Source organism: Aspergillus ochraceoroseus (genome assembly GCF_002846915.1).
Source record: "Aspergillus ochraceoroseus IBT 24754 chromosome Unknown P175scaffold_2, whole genome shotgun sequence".
Classification (NCBI taxonomy): Eukaryota; Fungi; Ascomycota; class Eurotiomycetes; order Eurotiales; family Aspergillaceae; genus Aspergillus; species Aspergillus ochraceoroseus.
The window spans coordinates 3,528,482-3,547,195 of NW_024468477.1; the positions used below are offsets into that span (position 1 = coordinate 3,528,482).

Sequence of the window (18,714 nt, forward strand, 5' to 3'; positions counted from 1 at the left end):
TTAGAGAGATCTTACTACTAGAGTTATAGTATATAAGTTCTTTATTAAATCCTCTTATTAATCTTCTCTTACTACTAGATATACTTTATATTTAATTAGGTTACTACTTTAATTACTTTTATATATATATACCTATTTATATTCTAGTACTTTTATATACTTAAGTCTATCTATCTTTACCTATATTTTTATTATTTTATAGCTAGCTAGGTAGTCCTGCTCTACCTTTATAAATTCTTTAGATAGTAAGTAATTTTTAACTTGGTAATATATCTTTAGAAGGGTTAGTAACTAATCTAGATAGGTCCTAATTAGACTCTCTAGTTACCTATTCTATCTTTATATTTTTACCTTAGAGGCTAGTATTCTATCTTATTAGATTAGTTATATTAACCTCCCTGTCATGAATACTGATTTCTATATAATTTAATAGCTTCTATTTAGCTTAATTTCTTCTTTAATTTTGGCTGTCTTATATTAGTAAGCACCTGCTAATATTACTGCTAACTATTCTAGGCTGCTACCTGGTAATATTAGATAGGCTATTTACTTATTTATATTAGTATCCTTATCCTTATCCATGGCTTTAAGTATTAATCTTAATATTTAAATTAGATAATTAAGTAAGTTAAAATTATCTTTTAGAATATTCTCTATTATAAGGTGATCTATGTTTAATACTCTCTAGATTAGAATATAGGTTTTAACTTTAATATCCTTAATTATTTATTTAAATTTATTAATTTTAATTATCAGGAAGTTATTTTTTATTACTTAGATAAATATATTTTTATTTCCTAAGAAGAATTTTTCTTTATTAAATATAATATTCCTTATATAGATAATCTTTCTTTCCTTTCTTAGGTTCTATATTTAATAGATATTAATAGATTTATATCCTACTATATATCTTATAAATGCTCTTGAGTTGAACTACTTTCTATACTTTATTATTATAATTATTTATAGTTTAATTATTATAAATATCTTATAACTATATACCTTTAGGTAAGCTTCTTAGGGTTTCTTATATTTTACTATTACTCTATCTTAGTAAGTAATATAGATATAGAATTAGTTAATTAGTATTTTCTATCCTGCCTGATATTTAAGTATTTAGTTATATAGGTATACTACTATATAAATATATTTAAGCTATAGAAATATAGATAATTTTACTCTCTATCTTATTATACATGCCTTCTTTTTTATTATACTCTTTAAGTACTCTACACCTCTATTTTAGATTAGTATATATAGAGTAGAGTAGTTAAATCTTGCTCCTTTAAATTATATAAAGTCTTCTAACCATCCCTTTATCTTGCTATCTAACTTAATTATTTAGGGTTTGATATTATATTACCTCTCTAGGAGAGTAAATAAATTAAGTAGGGTATTTTTAATTATCTTTATATATTAATTTAAGAGGTAGTAGTCCTATATAAAACCTAACTACTTATTTATAACTAATAGTAAGGCTTGGTAGTTATTTATCCCTATTTTAAAGTTATAAAAATTAATTACTAATTATAGACCTAGTTCTTCTATAGTAATATAGTTTTTTTAGTTAATTCTTTACTTTATTTTTACTATACTATAGGTATTATATTCTATTATAATAGGTCCTCTAATTCTTACCCCCTTAGTATTCTTAACTAGGTAATCTAATACCTGTAGTCCTAGATATCTAAGGTATAAATACTATTATTTTATATCTTTAATACTAGTAATAGTTTAGAATATTGCCTGGCCTGTTATATTATATAGTTTACTATTATATTCTATTATAAATTAGTTATATTTCTTATTAAGATAGGCTGCTACTATATCTTTAGAGGTATAGAGTAGGTTAAAGTTAGGATTATTCTTAAAATAAATATCTATTTAATTTAATAATATAAATAATACTAGATTATATACTATTTCTTTATAGTAAGCTATATCTTTAAGAATTATATAGCTATATTTTATACCTTTATTTCTTTAAATTATAATCTATATACTAATATCTCTATATCCTATAATAGGTACTTTTAAGTCTCCTATCTATATATAGTTATCTTATATTAATTCTATATACTACTTAAATTAATATAAATTATTAAATATATAAATTAATAATCCTAAATTAAGAATAATAGAGTACTATAATAGGTATAATATAATTTTAAATTAAATATTAAATAAAGCTTTAACTTTACCTTTATTTCTATCTTTTATTTAACCTACTTCTTAATTACTTCTTTCTTCTAATTATTCTAGGTCTTGTTTATTTTATTCTTGCTCCTTTACTATCTTTTTGGCTAGGGCCTTATTTATCTTGAGTTATATATTAACTAGCTTTCTTATTATACTTCTTTCCTTAAAGTCCTTAGGTACCTTTTCTAAGAATAAATAAAAGTATTATATCTATTCATGCCTTTAAGAATATATATTATATAACTAATATAAGTTCTTAGAAGTATTCCTTTTAAAGTCTATTTTTTTTATACTATTATATTTATGCTTATATTTTATTCTCTTATCTTATAGTAGGAATATTTCTTTATTACTAGTTATATCTATTATATCTTTAGTAGTAAATATTAGTTTAAAAGCCCCTCTACTAGTCTTACTATACTACTATAGGAATATATTAATAATATCACGGAAGTTATTTACTATAGTATAGAATAATAGTATTCCTGCTAGTATCTTCTTCTTATAGTCTAATTAATAGGATATAGTCTAGGATAGAGCTAGGTAATATATTATATTTAGGAAGTCTTCTACCTAGTCTAGTAGTAATATTATAACTCTAAGGTTTACTTTAATTACCTGTTAAATAGCAAATTCCTAGTTATTTAACTAACTAACTATATTACCTTTTAGGGGTCAGATTACCTTTATATAAATATTATAAGCTATATTTTAAATTTATCTCTAATTAACTATTATATACTCTTTTAATTTAAGGTACTACTTCTCTAAAGTTTCTATTAGCTTATAGTAAAAGTAATAGACCTTTAGGGAAATAATATATTAGATCTAATCTTTTAGTTTCTTAAGTTCTATAACCTAATAATTATACTTATCTATTTCTATTTTATAGAGTACTACTTTAGAGTTAAAGTCTTGTATTAATACTATAGAACTTCTAGTACTATTTACTAGTAGAGTTTCTTTACTATCCCTAATTAATCTAGTAGATTATTATAAATAACTCTTACTACCTTCTATTATTTCTTATAAATCATTATCTCTCGCCCGTGCTTTAAATAAGGATTACTATATTAGCTAGTCTTCCTACTTAGTAAGCCTTACTACATTATCTTTATTATTAGTAGTTAGAGGCATTGCGCTTAGTATTTCACTAATTAGTAGGTTTGGTAGGGGTCGTCAGTATTTTAACAATTAGTAGGTTTTAGTAGGGGTCATTAGTATAGATTTATGTGCTTTAAGCAAATATAAGACTCTTAATTATTAGATATATAATAATCCTAGGGGTAGCTTAATAGAAGCAGGTAATCAGATATATTGATATGTATGTCTCTTAGGGGGTTGTGTGCTTGCCTAAGGCCTTAATATAGGGTAATAACCCCCCCTTTGCTTACTAAGTACATCACAAGATACCCCTTCAATTCAACACACTTTCTGTCTCACGTGCTTCCTAGGCGGTGTCCCTTTTCGTAGGCGGTGTACTTTGGCAATTTGTTGATCGATAACTTTTTTTTTTTTCAAGGCATTTTTCCATCCATCATCAGAGTGGAATCTCGCGGTGCCCTGTGAGACCAGAACCTCGACCGAATAAAACAATGCCTCGAAAGGCAATTGATTCGCGAATCCCGGCGCTCATCCGAAATGGAGTCCAGGAGAAGAAGCGAAGTTTTTTCGTGGTCGTCGGTGACCGCGCAAAGGAGGCTATTGTGCGTCTACACTGGGTCATGTCTAGCGTAGACGTCAAGCAGAATAAATCCGTTCTCTGGGCTTACAAGAAGGATCTCTTGGGCTTCACAAGTCATCGCAAGAAGCGCGAGGCGAAGATCAAGAGGGAAGTTAAGCGCGGAATTCGTGAACCCAACGAGGAAGATGCCTTTGAGCTGTTCGTTACCCTTAACCAGATTCGTTACGTCTACTACAAAGAGACCGAGAAGATTCTGGGAAACACCTATGGCATGTGTATTCTCCAGGATTTTGAGGCCATCACCCCGAACCTGCTCGCCCGAACGATTGAAACCGTCGAAGGTGGTGGTATGGTTGTCCTGCTGTTGAAGGGCATGAAGAGCTTGAAGCAACTCTACACACTATCCATGGACATCCACTCGAGATATAGGACGGAAGCCCATGATGATGTTGTTGCCCGATTCAACGAGCGCTTCATCCTTTCCCTCGGTAGCTGCGATTCTTGCTTGGTTATTGATGACGAGATGAACGTCTTGCCGATTTCTGGAGGAAAGAATGTCCAGCCCCTGCCCCCGCCGTCCGACTCGACCGATACGGAAAACACAGGTACAACGAAGGAGCTGAAGCAAATCAAGGATAGCTTGGAAGAGTCTCCGTTGGTTGGGCCCTTGGTCAGCTTGGCCCGCACTGTTGACCAGGCCAAAGCGCTCCTGACCTTTGTTGACGCCATTGCTGAGAAAACCCTGCGCAATACGGTCACATTAACTGCCGCACGAGGACGTGGAAAGTCCGCTGCCCTTGGTGTTGCCATTGCTGCGGCTGTGGCTCATGGATATAGCAATATTTTCATTACTTCGCCGAGCCCCGAGAACTTGAAGACCTTGTTCGAATTTATCTTTAAGGGATTCGATGCTCTCGGCTATCTCGACCATGTCGACTACACCATCCTCCAGTCCACCAACCCGGATTTCAACAAAGCCATTGTCCGAGTCAACATCCACCGCCAGCACCGCCAAACCATCCAGTACATCCAGCCCCAGGATGCCCATGTGTTGGGGCAAGCCGAACTGCTGGTTATCGATGAAGCTGCCGCTATTCCCCTCCCTCTCGTGCGCAAGCTGATGGGCCCATACCTGGTGTTCATGGCTTCGACCATCAACGGTTACGAAGGAACCGGCAGATCCCTTTCTCTGAAGTTGATCCAACAACTTCGCGAGCAGTCGCGAGGCGGTGCCAAGCTCTCGGGCCAGGATGAAACCGATGTTGCGGATCGAGCGACAGGGAAGGCCGCGAAGAATTCCGGTCCCGGCTTGGGCGGACGCTCTTTGAGAGAGATCACTTTGTCCGAGCCGATCCGATATGCCCCTGGCGACTCGGTGGAGAAGTGGTTGAATAAGGTCTTGTGCCTTGACGCCACTTTGCCCAAGTCGAGGATGAACACTCAGGGCTGCCCGCATCCTTCCCAGTGCCAGCTTCTTCAGGTCAACCGCGACACCTTGTTCTCTTTCCACCCGGTCTCCGAGAAGTTTCTGCAGCAGATGATGGCCCTTTATGTTGCTAGCCACTATAAAAATACCCCTAATGACCTCCAACTTATGAGCGATGCCCCCGCACACCAACTGTATGTGCTTGTCCCCCCCATTGACGAAGACGCCACCAAACTTCCGGAACCTCTCTGTGTCGTCCAGGTTGCGCTGGAAGGTCGCATTAGTCGACAAAGCGTTCTCAACAGTCTGAGTCGCGGTCAACGAGCGGGAGGTGATTTGATTCCCTGGCTTGTCAGCCAACAGTTCCAAGACGAAGACTTTGCTGGGCTTTCCGGCGCGAGGGTTGTCCGCATTGCCACCAACCCCGAGTACCTGAACATGGGCTATGGATCCCGCGCTCTGGAGCTCCTAGTCGACTTCTTCGAGGGTAAATTCACCGATCTTTCCGAAGACCTGGTGCAATCGCAGGAGGAGATGGTGAGGGTTACGGATGAAGAGCTGACGAATTCCAACCTCCTGGACGACAACATTCACGTCCGTGATATTCGCTCCATGCCCCCTCTCTTCGGCAAGCTGTCGGAGCGTCGTCCGGACGGCCTCGACTACCTTGGTGTCAGCTACGGCCTGACCCCCTCTCTTCACAAGTTCTGGAAGCGTTCTTCCTTTGTCCCCGTCTACCTCCGTCAAACCGCGAACGACCTGACTGGCGAGCACTCCTGCGTGATGCTGCGGACCCTGGCCACGGGAGCCAATGACGCCAGCTGGCTGGGTGCTTTCTCGCGCGATTTCCACCGACGCTTCCTCTCCCTCCTCTCCTACCAATTCCGCGTATTCCCCTCCGTCCTCTCCCTCAGTATTGGCGAATCCGCCACCGCCGGCGCCAAACTCGACACATCCTTAACCCCTGTCCCTCTCAGGAAATCCGAGCTCGACGCCGCCTTCTCCCCCTTCGACCTCAAGCGCCTCGACAGCTATGCAAACAACCTCCTCGATTACCACGTGATCCTTGACCTGGTCCCCGCCGTGGCAGAATACTATTTCTCCGGACGTCTCAACGGCAAAGTCAGTCTCTCAGGCGTGCAGCAATCCATCCTGCTCGCCATCGGTCTGCAGCGCAAGACCCTCGAAGACGTCGAGAAGGAGCTCAGTCTCCCTTCGTCCCAGCTACTCGCTATGTTCCTGAAGATCATGCGCAAGATGTCGACGCACTTCCGCTCCCTCGTCGAAGGCGCGGTCGCCGATACCCTCCCCTCTGAAAAAGTCCCCGTCTCCGCCTCTGCCCCGGAAGCACACGACGAAGCGGTAGCCGATGAGCGCTTCAAGCCTCTCGAAACCAGTCTCGACGATGAGCTCCGCGAGGGGGGGCAGCAGGTTAACGCCGAACTCCGAGAGAAGCAACGCGCCCTGATTGATGCTCTTCCTCTTGACAAGTGAGCTATCCTCCCGGGGGGTTCCTTTCCCTTCCCTTCTCACACACATACACTATCTTCTCCTCCCCATCGCGAGCGAACAATAACTGATTTACAGCCTCCAGATACGAAATTAACAACGGCCACGCAGGCTGGGAAGAAGCCGAGAAGCAAATCCGTGCCGGCGGCGCCGCAACCGTCAGCGTGAAAACCTCCAAGCAGAGCAAGCGCAAGAAGGGCGACTCTGCGCGGGAAATCTTCGACGAGGAGATTGAGTCTAAGCGGCAGAAAATGATCCGAAAGGGAACCGAGGGCCGGAAGAAAAGAGGATAGGATAGGATAATGACAAGTACCAATAGATAGATAGTACGGGCCTCTCTTTCTTTTCTTGCTTCTATTTTTTTTTTTTTTTTTTTTTTTTGTTTTCCCCTCCCGAGGCGAAGAAACAACGCAAGCAAGCGTAATGTATGTATATCTGGACCGAGTCAGGGGCAATTCGATTCAAATCATACCTAGATGGTGGTGTTGATTGTTTTTGGGCACATATATATAACCAAATGCAACTGGAATAATTCCTGGGATTCGTTACGCAGATGTGATTGTTTTCTGCTTTTCCCTTATACCGACCTATTTATTCTCTTGATTTCCTTTCGCTTTGTTCGGTTCCCATCCCTGCACCAGCTTTTCTGTTTTTGGCTGTTACTTTATTTCGGTCTTGTATGAGACATAGATACACATATTACTCTACTAGGTACTACTAGGCACTAAGTTACCGAACTCAGTATCCTCAGTTCCTAAATCCAGCTATCACAATAAAATTTCATGATCATGGTAACGATGGTAAAGTTACAGCTCGTCATGATCAGCAGCCTCCTCCTCCTCCTCCTTCACAACAACAACCCCGTCTGGCAACTTATTCTTCGATCCCTCCCCAAGTCTAATCGCATCAATCCAGGCCTCGACCCGGACGGCGCTATAGTCCGCGCTCTCAGACGGGTCATACCGTCTCCACCAACCTCGTCGCGCATTCAAGGCGATGACCTCGACTCCTTGCGCGTCCTCGGACAACCCAAGGAGCGTGGTTCGAAGCGTCTTAGCTCCGCTGTTGGCGGCGGGGATGTTATAGATAGGGAAGAGATTAGCGTGGCGTTTGGCGTGTTTATCTGCGATCTCGGCAAGGCTCTTCAACGTTTCCTCGGAGTTGGGGGAAGGCTCTTCTGCTTCGGGAAGAAGGGCTAGGACACAGGTACCGGATTTGGGGCCGAGACAGGCGACTTCAAGGGCTTCCGCGGTGGAGAGGATTGGGATTTCCGGCGGCGGTGCTGGCGGCGCTGGAGTGGATGTGGGAGCTGTGCTCTTGGATTCCTCGTTGTCGGGTGCGGGTTTGTCGGTTGGTTTGTTTGTGGACGAGGAGGAGGAGGAGGAGGAGGAGGAGGCCTTGGACTTGGGTTTTGCCTTGGCGGGGGCAGGATCGGGGTTACGCGTCGCGGCTTGGCTGAGGAACTCGACTATGGGCCCCTTCTTAAGCTCGCCGTCGTAGATGATGGCTTCCTTCTCGCCTCCCGGGAGAAGCACTAACGCAGGGAACCCGGTGATACCAAATTTCTCCACCGCGCTACTCTCCTTGCTCCGGATCTGGGCGACCTTAAGGCCACCCAGGAATTCGATAGCAACGGCTCGGATCAGAGCGCTCGTGGTGCCCTTCTCAGTGAAGAGAATGGCTTTTGGCAGCTCCTCATCCTTGGAGAGCCACTCGTCTAGACCCTTGTCTGTAACTCTCGCCACGTGGTTGGGAATCTTGTCCACCACCGCGTCGACAATCCCCTTTGCGGTCCGGGGACCCTGGTAATCTTCTACACGGGGCCTGCCGGGCTTCTTAGAGGGGGTGATAATCTTCAAAGTAGGGAACCCCTGCACACCCATCTGTCCACAGAAGGGTTTATTCGCGTCCTCATCACAGTTGACGGCTGCGACCTTGGCAAGCCCTTCGAGGTTCTTTGCGGCTTTCTCGTAGGCGGGTTTCAGGTTCTTGCAGTGACCGCACCATGGGGCGTAGAATCTGGCGAGAGTCCAGAGAGCTTAGGAGCTGCTCGTTTATAATTGCATTGCGAAGAGTACGCGAGGGAGAAGGGTTGGAAGCTTACTCTACAATCTATATCGACGGGTTAGCTTTCCTTGCTCACGCATTGAAAGAGAAAGGAGAACGGGGGATCCATACGGAGGTATAATTGGAATGAGCAATCAGCTGGGCATAATCTTTCTGATTGACCTGCAATACAGGGGATTTCTTAGTATACAGCCCATCAGCATTGACAGGCAGAGCTGCCAGAAGCGATGCGACGAGAAGAAACGCAGAGCTGGGCTGCCACATGGTTAATTGAAGCGGTGGTCCCTATTTCTTGGTCTGGGAAGTGTACAAAGAGATTTCAGAAATCAGAAATCAGAAACCATAACGTCAGCAAGGACAGATGTCGTATTTAAGCTGATGTGCTAAATGAAGGCTTTTAAGCAAGGTGTCCTGATGAAAGCCTGGGCATGTGACGCGGGTGCTCGCCTCCAGTCCCGCAACGTGCATGATATGATGCAACCAACTACTGAAATGTCAGCTTCACCTCGAAAATCTCCACAACAATAACTCCGGGGGGTTTTATCTGCAGCTACGAAGCCTCTCCCGTGCCTGGCTTATTCTCTCTAGGGCTGGACACCGGGTACTGACCCGAATCCTTTGTTCTTGTCTTGGTGGTTATTGTCCCTACTTATGTAACCCCGCACCCACCATGCCGGAGAAAATAATCAGCATGCCTCAGCCCCCCGAGGACTCTGAGGTCTTGGGCCTATCCTTATTGCCACGCGAGATCTTCTGGATGGTCCTGAGCTACCTTCAGCCTAGGGACATTGTTCGTTGCCGTCGAGTCTCCCAATCGTGGAATGAAGCTTTCGGGGACCCTGCCAATTTGATACCCCTTTTAACGACGCAGTTCCCGCGTGCAGTTGAGGTTAGAAGCCTCTATAAGGAAGTTGCCGCCAATGAGCGGTGCTCAGATTGCAAGGATGCCAGCTACTGGCGCACCTTGTTTGACCGAATCGCCTCGAGGTATGACCATCTCGCTCGCGGCAAGCCCCGGTCGATCCGGAGGTACAAACTATGCGAAGAATTTGGTGCCTCTGGCGAGAGGGAGTGGTTTCAGGTGCAACCCTGGGATACCCACGCCAGTCATCTCATGCAACGAGTGGATCTCCCCTTCTCAGAATCCTTCTGGTCGTATGACGAAGGTCTTTTGGTGTACCCAAGCGCAGACCATTCCTGTTTGGTTATGATGGACCTTGACAGCGACAAGAGGTTTATGGTCCCATTTATCATCACCGGGAAGGTGGTTCGGAGAATTCGGCTGCAGAGGAGAGTTCTTGTTGTCGAGTGGGCGGAGCCCAAAGCCTTTCACTGGTTGAATGATAGTGATGGGGTGCACCGTCATTTTGCTTCTTCGTTCGACGTGATCGAGACCTCGAATGGCTGGAATATAACATTCCGAAATGAGTGGAAGATTATGTTTCTTGGCCATCCACTAAGTGAGCGGGATCGGTTTTATTCCACCCATAGTAAGACCCATTACGCTATCTATGTTTGGCAGCCCAATCGCAGTTTATATACTGCAGATGACGATGCTCCGATCGAGTCGCTGTCTGTTTGGGATATCTCCAAGCCGTCAGACTATCGACCATCTTTGGATCCTACAGGGAGACTGCGGGATGAAGGGGATGATTTAGGCCCTTCTATTGTCTCACGCTTTGGATTTCGAGAGCTGGGATTTTATTCCGTCAGACAACGGGGACTTCCAGGTATACAGTGGCTGAACATTACGGACGATAATCAATCTATAGAGATTTTTGAAAACCTCTGCACAGGGCCTGTCGATCGGTTCGTTGGCCCCGCTGAATGGACATCACAAGTCCAAGTGTCCAGTCTTCCAATCATAGGGTTTGGACCCTGTTGGAGGCGAAGTATGAACATAGTGCTGCCTCCTTATCGTGGAAATAGTAGCTTGCAAGCAAGCCCTCTTACTTTTGCTGTTTGTGAAGAGCCTTGGTACACCATAATTTCCGAAACAGTCGACCAAGAGGCCCAAGTTGGCTTTTGTCTACATTTATCGCAAGCCACCTGGCCATTTGACTTGAAGGCATCTCTGAGTATCAGGACCCCTTCGTCAGATATAACGTTGAAAAATGAGGAGGTTTTTGAGCTTACGGGGAAAGGGAAACTTTGTGGAAACGAGCGATACTTGGTTGGTGAGAATGGGAATCGCGAGTTGGTCGTCTACAGATTTGATAGATGAGCACTTGTTTGACCTATCTCCGGTACGCTAGATCTGGTTCGCGGTTCATTGTAACGGCGCAAAAACAAGCGGTTTTTGACGGTCGTAAATATGAGCACCTACAGCTGGGATAACGTGGTTACAACCCGCCTCGAAGCCACCAGTACAAGGCTGTCTACCGAACGAAATTGGGTAAGAAATGCGGACCATATACCGGAGATGTGCCGCGAGGAAGTCCCGACTTGATTGGACGGTTTCCCTCGAACCCCTCTCATCCCTAGGCCTCCCGTGAGGCCTATTTCACTCGGGATTCAGCCACAGCGTGTGTTCTTGGCTGTTCATTCTCCCCACACTCATTCTAGAAGGACTCCGCACGGATGGGAGGACGTTGCTCTTTCCCCCGCTGGAGCTTCTCTGCTCCCTGGATTCCTGGAAAGGTTTTATCCGGGGAATTCAGCCGAAAAGCGCAACTAGTTTCTTGGGATGTGCCAATGATATACAATAATGACTTGTTACCACCCCAGGCTTGCGGACGGATAACGCCGATCACCAACATAATGGGGCAAGGCCTGCATTAGGGAGTTCTTGGTTGATTCCCCGACTCGTCCCTCTGAGCTCTCATGTCTGCAACCCCATGATGGACTACCGGGGAGCACCACATTTAAGCGTATACATGGGCACATATTGAAACGTTACGCGAGGAATTCATGCTAAGTGTTAAGTAATCCCCAAGAATAGCCGAAATAGTTACTTGCCTCTTCGTACGAAAACTGTCGCACATCCTCCGTAGACGCCTTTTCCCCTCCATGACGCCCCAGGAGCTAGACTGTCTTTCTTCGGCTTTCCTCTCCCTTCACTGACTCTTTCCCATTGTCACCCGTGACGCTTTGAATTGTTTTCATTTGTGATTGTCTCGTTGGACGCACAACATGGGTGGTGGTGGTGATACTTCGGCAGCCATGGATGCTGCCGCGCAGATTCGTAAAGCCAGCCTGAGGGCTTCCTCTGGTTTCAGGGGCTTGGTCCAGAACCGAAAGGTTTTTGGAGTCGCCATGTTCGCCTGTCTTGGAGGGTACTGTTGCATTTTTCCCGTTTGTGATGTGAGAGCGTACTTGAATGGCTGACCATAAATATGTACTGCCCATACGCACAGTCTATTATATGGTTATAATCAGGTAAGATTTATCGGACAGAGTGAATGGACAGATCTAGCTAACGTACTTTTGAAGGGCGTCTTTTCTGGTGTTTGTGAGTCAATGAATAATAATACCTCTCGGTGTCCTTCGAATCAAGGCCAATGATATGGAATCTAGTGGTCATGAACTCCTTCGAGAGACATGTAATCTCTTCCTCGGGTTCAACGAATCCGAATCCAAACTGACCGTCTCCAGATGGGCGATGCCGTTACCAACCAAACAAAGAAAGGATGGTTGACCTGTATGTTGCCTTTATGACTGATGACCAATTTCGTCCTGCAAACAGCTAATCCGATCATAACAGCCATTCTTGAACTCGGAGCTTGGTTCGGCGCTCTGTACTCTGGCCCTCTTTGCGAAAGGTTCTCCCGAAAGTACACGATTCTCGCGAACGTGTGCATCTTCTGTCTTGGCGTCGTTATTCAGACTACGGCTGTTGCAAAGAATGGAGGTCCTTCGAATATCTTGGGAGGACGCTTTGTTACTGGTATGGGTGTTGGAAGGTAAGTGGTAACTGCGTGGTGTAGTGATGAGTGGAACCTTTCATAACTAAATGCTTTCTGTTAGTCTTTCGACGAGTGTCCCTATGTATAATGCAGAGATTGCACCGCCGGAGGTTAGAGGTTCCTTGGTTGCGATGCAACAGCTTGCAATCACGTTTGGTATCATGGTGAGAATGCTCCTTTCTAGGATTGCCAGTGTAGCTTACATCGCTAAACATGTTTTATAAGGTCTCTTTCTGGTAAGCCTCCTACCTCAGGTCCAAAGGATGTTATTCACAAGTCAGGATCAATTACGGAACAAACCATATCGGAGGCACTGGAGATACCCAGAAAAACGCGGCGTGGCTCCTACCACTAGCTCTACAGCTTGTCCCAGCAGTTATCCTCGGAATCGGCATGATCTTCATGCCTTTCTCTCCTCGTTGGCTAGTCCACCATGATCGAGAGGAAGAAGCCCTAAATGTCCTCACCAACCTTCGTGGACTGCCCGTAGATGACCCTATCCTACAGCTGGAGTTCCTCGAAGTCAAGGCGCAGAGTCTGTTTGAAAAGCGCACGGAGAAGGAGAAATTCCCCCACCTGGAGAGAACCAACATCTGGAGCTATATCAAGCTAGAAGCTGCGGGATACAAGAGTCTCTTCACCAGCTGGCCCATGTTTAGACGAGTTATGGTTGCTACAGGTATGTTTCCCTCCTCAAAGTATGTAGCATGGTACCAATAGCTCTTGACTAACCTTTCCCAGTCACTATGACATTCCAGGTAGACCGATTCGACTTCGAATCCTATCCACGGCAGAAAAAAATACTGACAAAAAGCACAGCAATGGACCGGAGTAAATGCTGTCCTGTACTACGCACCTTCAATCTTTGCGCAGCTCGGTATGAGCGACAACACCACCTCTCTCTTAGCCACTGGCGTCGTCGGTATCGCCATGTTCATTGCAACCGTGAGAAAATAACCACCCCTGCCTATGATGATTGATGGAACTCCTTCCCCTATCAAAAGCTGACCCATCCCAGATCCCCGCCGTGATTTGGATTGACAATCTCGGCCGCAAACCGGTTTTGGTCGTTGGCGCCATCGGCATGGCATCCTGCCACTTCATTATCGCGGGGATCTTCGGCCAGAACGAAAACCAATGGGATACGCATCGGGCAGCTGGCTGGGGAGCCGTGGCTATGGTTTGGCTCTTTGTTGTTCATTTCGGATACTCATGGGGTGAGTCTCATCTCGAGAAATGAAACCATAATCGCTAACCCCTGAATTACATTTAGGTCCATGTGCCTGGATTATCATCGCTGAGATTTGGCCGTTGAGTGTTCGTGCAAAGGGCACTTCTCTCGGTGCTTCTGCTAGTGAGTCTCTACCCAATCATACACACACATCCATCTCTATATCTGTATATACCTCATATATATACTACTTTCATTCGACACCCCTGTCCCCCCCCCCCCCCCAAACAAACAAAGAAGAAGAAAAAAAATAACATTTTCCACCCTAGACTGGATGAACAATTTCATCGTCGGCCAAGTCACCCCCGACATGCTCTCCGGAATCAAATACGGCACGTACATTTTCTTCGGCCTAATCACGACCCTAGGCGCCCTGTTTATAGCCTTCCTAGTCCCAGAAACCAAGCAGCTCTCGCTCGAGGAGATGGACACGATTTTCGGGTCTGAGGGAACCGCAGTGGCTGATTATGAGCGGCAAGTGGCGATTTCGCGCGAGATTGGGCTTGATGATGCTTTGGTGCGTTTGGGCGGGGGGTCATCTGTGGAGGAGGTGGAGGAGGTGAAGACGGGTTGAATTTCGGTTGGTTTAGGGAATTCTTAGGATTGGTTGTCTGTATTGGTTAGAGGGTTGGTTGGTTGGTTGTTGGTGGTGGTAGATGTCGTATACTTAATAGCGTGATGATTCTGCTATGAGTTATGTTTTTTTTTGGTGGAAATTCTTTTCTTTGCTCTATTCTCTGTTCACGAAAGCTTTCCTTATTGTTAAAACAGTCAACATTTTTTCAAATCGTACAAGTTACTTTCGTAAAGGTAGCAAAAAGAGGCAAATATAACAAGAGAGAACAAGCCCTAGTCAGTCAGACTCAGACCATAGACCATATATCAGTATCACTCCTCGCCACTGAATTTACATCCCACACATTTCTTGATTCCACAGCCCGGGCACACAAGCGTATACAGGGGCATCCACATATGACAAGCCTCGCACTCGTCGCAATCGAGTTCCTTGATCCAGAATCCACGATGCAGGCACTCATGCGGACTTTGGTTTGTTTCTCTGGGACTCGCGCCTGGGATTGTAATACGGAGACTCTCGAGCCAACCGCAAAAGGTCTCCAGTACCATCCCCTTTAGCTCGGTGTGGAGATCTTCCTGTGTGTATCTGCCGCTTGCGTGGGCAAGTTTCGTGGTAAAAAATGGAATGAAAGGAGCTAGGTGGGAAGAGACATGTGTTTCGGAGCGGTTTCGAGTGTCCGGAACGGTTTGGCTGGTCGGTTCTTCAGACGCAGATATCTCCTCGCTGGAGAATATATCGGCTTCGTCACGATTTGTGAGTTCGAGATCATTTTCGCTCCCAGGTTCGTTGGTAAAGTACGCTTCTGCTTTGCCTGGAGCTTGGTTTGCTTCCGAGAAACTATCGCTCGCAATGTCGTCGTCGTCCCAGTGCGAGTCGGATAATATGCCCGGGGAGGCAGTCATGTACTCGGTATTGCTCTGCTCTTCTGTTTCGTTCAGATTGCCAGGGTAGTCATCAACATTGGCATTGACTCCGGCTTGAGCGTCAGCGTCAGCTTCAGCTCCTGGACCAGCCCAAATGTCTGGGTCATGTTTGGAGTCGGTGTAGGCGTCAGGAACTTTACCGTCAATGTCGATATCAACCTCTGCTTCATCCTCGATGTCGATCTCAGTATTCTCCTCTGCAACCTCTTCACCCGCATTCTCCTCAGTAACAAACCAATGATCATCGAAAGGATCCTCCTCCTCCTCCTCTTCTTCTTCTTCTTGCACATTCTTCTCAAACAAATCGCACACCTCGTCAACCTCTTCAAACCCTTCCGAGCCCCCGCCCATATTCATCTTTTCCTCCCTCCCCCATTCTCTTTCCGTCTCCTTCACCAAATCCTCCGCAAACGCCTCCATATTCCTCCGAATCCGCTCATCCATCTCCCTCTCCTTCGCACAGCGTGCCATTTCTTCCTGCGACTCCTTCGAGTACGGATCCATATGCACACTATGCCGATAGCTGTACATATATTTCTCCGAGTACGCGGAGTGAAAGCGGCTTCGCCACGTACCTTGTGGCCTCCATCCAGCGTAGCCTGAGGAAAACATAGGTCTAGATTGCGACTGTCTTTCTCCTGCAGCAGCAGATGATCCCGTGTAGAGTCTACCGCCGTGTCGAGCGAGCTCCTCATCGTGCTTTTGGCGGCGAGAATGGTCACGGAGGATTTCCACGGCTTGTTGGATCTGTTTTTTTTTTTTTTTTTTGTTCTTGGGTTAAGGAGGGAGACTTGGAGTAGTTTGTTTGATCAAGAGAAAAAGAGGACTACCTTCTGGAACTCGGTTATCGTGTCATCTCCACCTGTTTTGTCTGGGTGGTGCTTTAACGCGAGTCTTTTGTAGGCACTGTTGATGTCTTTGAGAGTTGCGTTGGGGGGGATGCGTAGGATTTCGTAGCAGTTCATTGGGTTCGGGTTCGATGCAGCAGACATGATCAAGTAAGTACCTAAGTAGGTAGCTTGGGTTACGGTGTAGTAGTAGCGGGTAGATCAGCTCTAGAGTAGATATTAGTGTGTGGGAATCTTCGAAGAGTAACTGAGAAGTTGCGAGTCTGAGGGAAGTGGGAGACGTTGTGGGTGACAAGAAAGGAAGCGAAGGGGGTCAGTCAGTGAATATGACAACAGCTCTAATTCCCCTGTCTGTACCAAAGTCTCAATGCGTTTATTCCTCATCAGCTGGGCTGCGTCTGCATTCATTTGCATCAATGGTAACACTCCAGGGTAGAATTTTAATGGGTGATTAAGATGTGGTGAATAATCGAAACTTAGGGGTATGTGCTATACTCTGCAGCAGGAACAGATTCAATAGTACAAACGAAATGTATAGAGATAGATTTTACAGGTTGGCGAGAATCTAGGTATGTTTTGAGTTAGTCTACACATGAGGTGACTTCCTCCCAAAGTATCATGACAACGTCTATTCCGCGCTGGCGGCAGCACCGGTAATAATCTCGACCAGTTCGCCAGTAATGGCGGCTTGACGCTGACGGTTGTACAAGATCTGGAACCTACACAGCATTAGATATTTTGTGGGCAGACAAAGGGGCCGCTCGACTTACTTGTTGATCATTTCACCAGCGTTCTTGGAGGCGTTCTGGAAAAGGAGGTTAGTCTTGGTTTAGTCTGGAAATATATCAACAATGGTACTTGCCTCCATGGCATTGCGACGAGCCTAGGAATTGATTCATTAGCACTTCCGAATTCTGATATATGTCATATATGAAGGGAGGGCTGCTTACAGAAATCTCGCAGGCGTGGCCTTCGGCCATGGCCCAGAAAAGGGAGTTGGCCAGAGCGTATTCACGGAGGTTGGAGAGAGTCTCCTCATCAGTCTCGTAGGCAGAGAAGTTGGCTGCAAAATAGTTTAGTATGAAAACAATCTATTTTTCCGGCGGCGTGAATGGAGGGACTAACGGGACTGGGTGATGGCCTCCTCAGAGTAGGCCTCAACGGTGGCGGGCTCGTAGCTCTGGGCGTTAAGGAACTTGTTGTAGATGACCTTAACACTGGCGTAGTCGGTAGGCAGCAGAGCAATCTGGTCGGCAACGGCCTGGGCATCGGCAAAGGTGGGGATATCCTTGCAGACGTTGGCGAAGCTCAGAACGATGGCGTTGGGGTTGCTACGGGAAAGCTGAGCCTTGGCCTTCTCACCCAGAACCACAATGTCGGATTCAGGGTGCTGCTGGAGAATACGGCGGGTAGCCTTGCTGAGACCGGAGTGAATACCACCGCAAAGACCCTTGTCGGAGCTGGCAACGACGAGCAGAGTCTTCTTGTCCTCGAGGGGCTTGGTCTCGGCTTGCTCGAAAACGGTGTTGGAAGTCTGACCATAGGCACGAGAGTCGGACATGGCCTTCTGAGCGCGAGTCAGACGGGTGGAGGCAATGACCTTCATAGTGTTGGTGATCTTCTCGATGTTCTTGATCGACTTGAGACGGCCTTCGATTTCACGCAGGGTCGCGAAGTTGGCGGCATTGGGGGGAGCAGTGCTTCCACAAAATCAGCAATTGAATCACCACAGCTCTCCTCCCCATCACAATCCCCTCTGCCCGTGTTCCCTTTCCGCCTTGCCACCAGAACAAGGCGCTCTTTCGAATCGGTGGGCGCGGAGATGAGGGAAGTTCCCAACACAGTGGACAGGACGAGTTCCGGACGAAGAGAACTTACCGGGTAACGGCAACACTGCCAGCCCTGACGGCTGGGCGAACAGCACGGGACAGCATAGTGACGAAGTGAGAAAGGGGAGATGACCGAGGATAGAAACAACAGGACGGCGGAGGAGGGAGCGAGCACCACGAGGGTCAAAGGTGGTTGATGAGAAGGTGAACGAATTCAACTCCTGTTTCTGTTCTTCCGACAGCCGGAAGACTAGTCCTAATGGGGCAGTTGCTACGGAGAGCCGCAAGAGCCACTCTGGTAGTCCCGTGCAAACACCCGAAAATCCCGGCCCCCAGGCATCCAGGCATTCAGGCAGCAAACCCGCCCACAAAAATTTTTCACTCCCGCATAGATTACGTAATCTTCTCTCGGTCGGAAGCAAAAAGTTCGCTGCCCCAGGCATCAGTGCTGCTGAACGGTCCGGAGAAACGTGAAGATCGATCGCGCCTTAGGCCTCCAAAAAGGATGGCCTCGTT

The 18,714-nt window shown here is 45.9% G+C and overlaps 6 protein-coding genes across 6 annotated transcripts; 3 read left to right on the plus strand and 3 right to left on the minus strand.

Moving 5' to 3' along the window:
• The first annotated feature begins 3,754 nt into the window (after positions 1-3,754).
• Positions 3,755-7,216, plus strand: P175DRAFT_0475612 (ribosome biosynthesis protein KRE33). Its single transcript, XM_040895244.1, has 2 exons — positions 3,755-6,799; positions 6,904-7,216. The coding sequence occupies exons 1-2, from the start codon at positions 3,795-3,797 to the stop codon at positions 7,109-7,111; spliced, it is 3,213 nt and encodes a 1,070-aa protein (XP_040754759.1). The 5' UTR covers positions 3,755-3,794; the 3' UTR covers positions 7,112-7,216.
• Positions 7,217-7,290: 74 nt separating this feature from the next.
• P175DRAFT_0556011 (putative disulfide isomerase) lies at positions 7,291-9,511 on the minus strand. The gene is made up of 3 exons (XM_040900664.1): positions 8,997-9,511; positions 8,923-8,930; positions 7,291-8,837 (listed from the first exon to the last, which is right to left on the minus strand). Exons 1-3 carry the CDS (start codon positions 9,147-9,149, stop codon positions 7,625-7,627), a joined length of 1,374 nt encoding a protein of 457 aa, XP_040754760.1. The 5' UTR covers positions 9,150-9,511; the 3' UTR covers positions 7,291-7,624.
• A 65-nt stretch (positions 9,512-9,576) lies between these two features.
• P175DRAFT_0432193 (F-box protein) lies at positions 9,577-11,109 on the plus strand (the record flags this gene model as incomplete). The annotated part of the gene is made up of 1 exon (XM_040893526.1): positions 9,577-11,109. One exon carries the CDS (start codon positions 9,577-9,579, stop codon positions 11,107-11,109), a length of 1,533 nt encoding a protein of 510 aa, XP_040754761.1.
• A 733-nt stretch (positions 11,110-11,842) lies between these two features.
• On the plus strand, positions 11,843-14,752 carry P175DRAFT_0168905 (sugar porter family MFS transporter). Its single transcript, XM_040892498.1, has 14 exons — positions 11,843-12,160; positions 12,242-12,263; positions 12,318-12,336; positions 12,402-12,427; positions 12,480-12,525; positions 12,589-12,787; positions 12,852-12,954; positions 13,016-13,026; positions 13,072-13,469; positions 13,532-13,548; positions 13,610-13,735; positions 13,809-14,007; positions 14,064-14,144; positions 14,291-14,752. Exons 1-14 carry the CDS (start codon positions 12,018-12,020, stop codon positions 14,593-14,595), a joined length of 1,695 nt encoding a protein of 564 aa, XP_040754762.1. The 5' UTR covers positions 11,843-12,017; the 3' UTR covers positions 14,596-14,752.
• Positions 14,753-14,909: 157 nt separating this feature from the next.
• Positions 14,910-16,513, minus strand: P175DRAFT_0530479 (DnaJ domain protein; the record flags this gene model as incomplete). The annotated part of the gene is made up of 2 exons (XM_040899793.1): positions 14,910-16,268; positions 16,352-16,513. 2 exons carry the CDS (start codon positions 16,511-16,513, stop codon positions 14,910-14,912), a joined length of 1,521 nt encoding a protein of 506 aa, XP_040754763.1.
• Positions 16,514-16,997: 484 nt separating this feature from the next.
• On the minus strand, positions 16,998-18,303 carry P175DRAFT_0508068 (F1F0 ATP synthase subunit gamma; the record flags this gene model as incomplete). The annotated part of the gene is made up of 6 exons (XM_040898311.1): positions 16,998-17,088; positions 17,140-17,174; positions 17,232-17,252; positions 17,320-17,432; positions 17,495-18,069; positions 18,248-18,303. The coding sequence occupies 6 exons, from the start codon at positions 18,301-18,303 to the stop codon at positions 16,998-17,000; spliced, it is 891 nt and encodes a 296-aa protein (XP_040754764.1).
• Between the last annotated feature and the right edge of the window lie 411 nt (positions 18,304-18,714).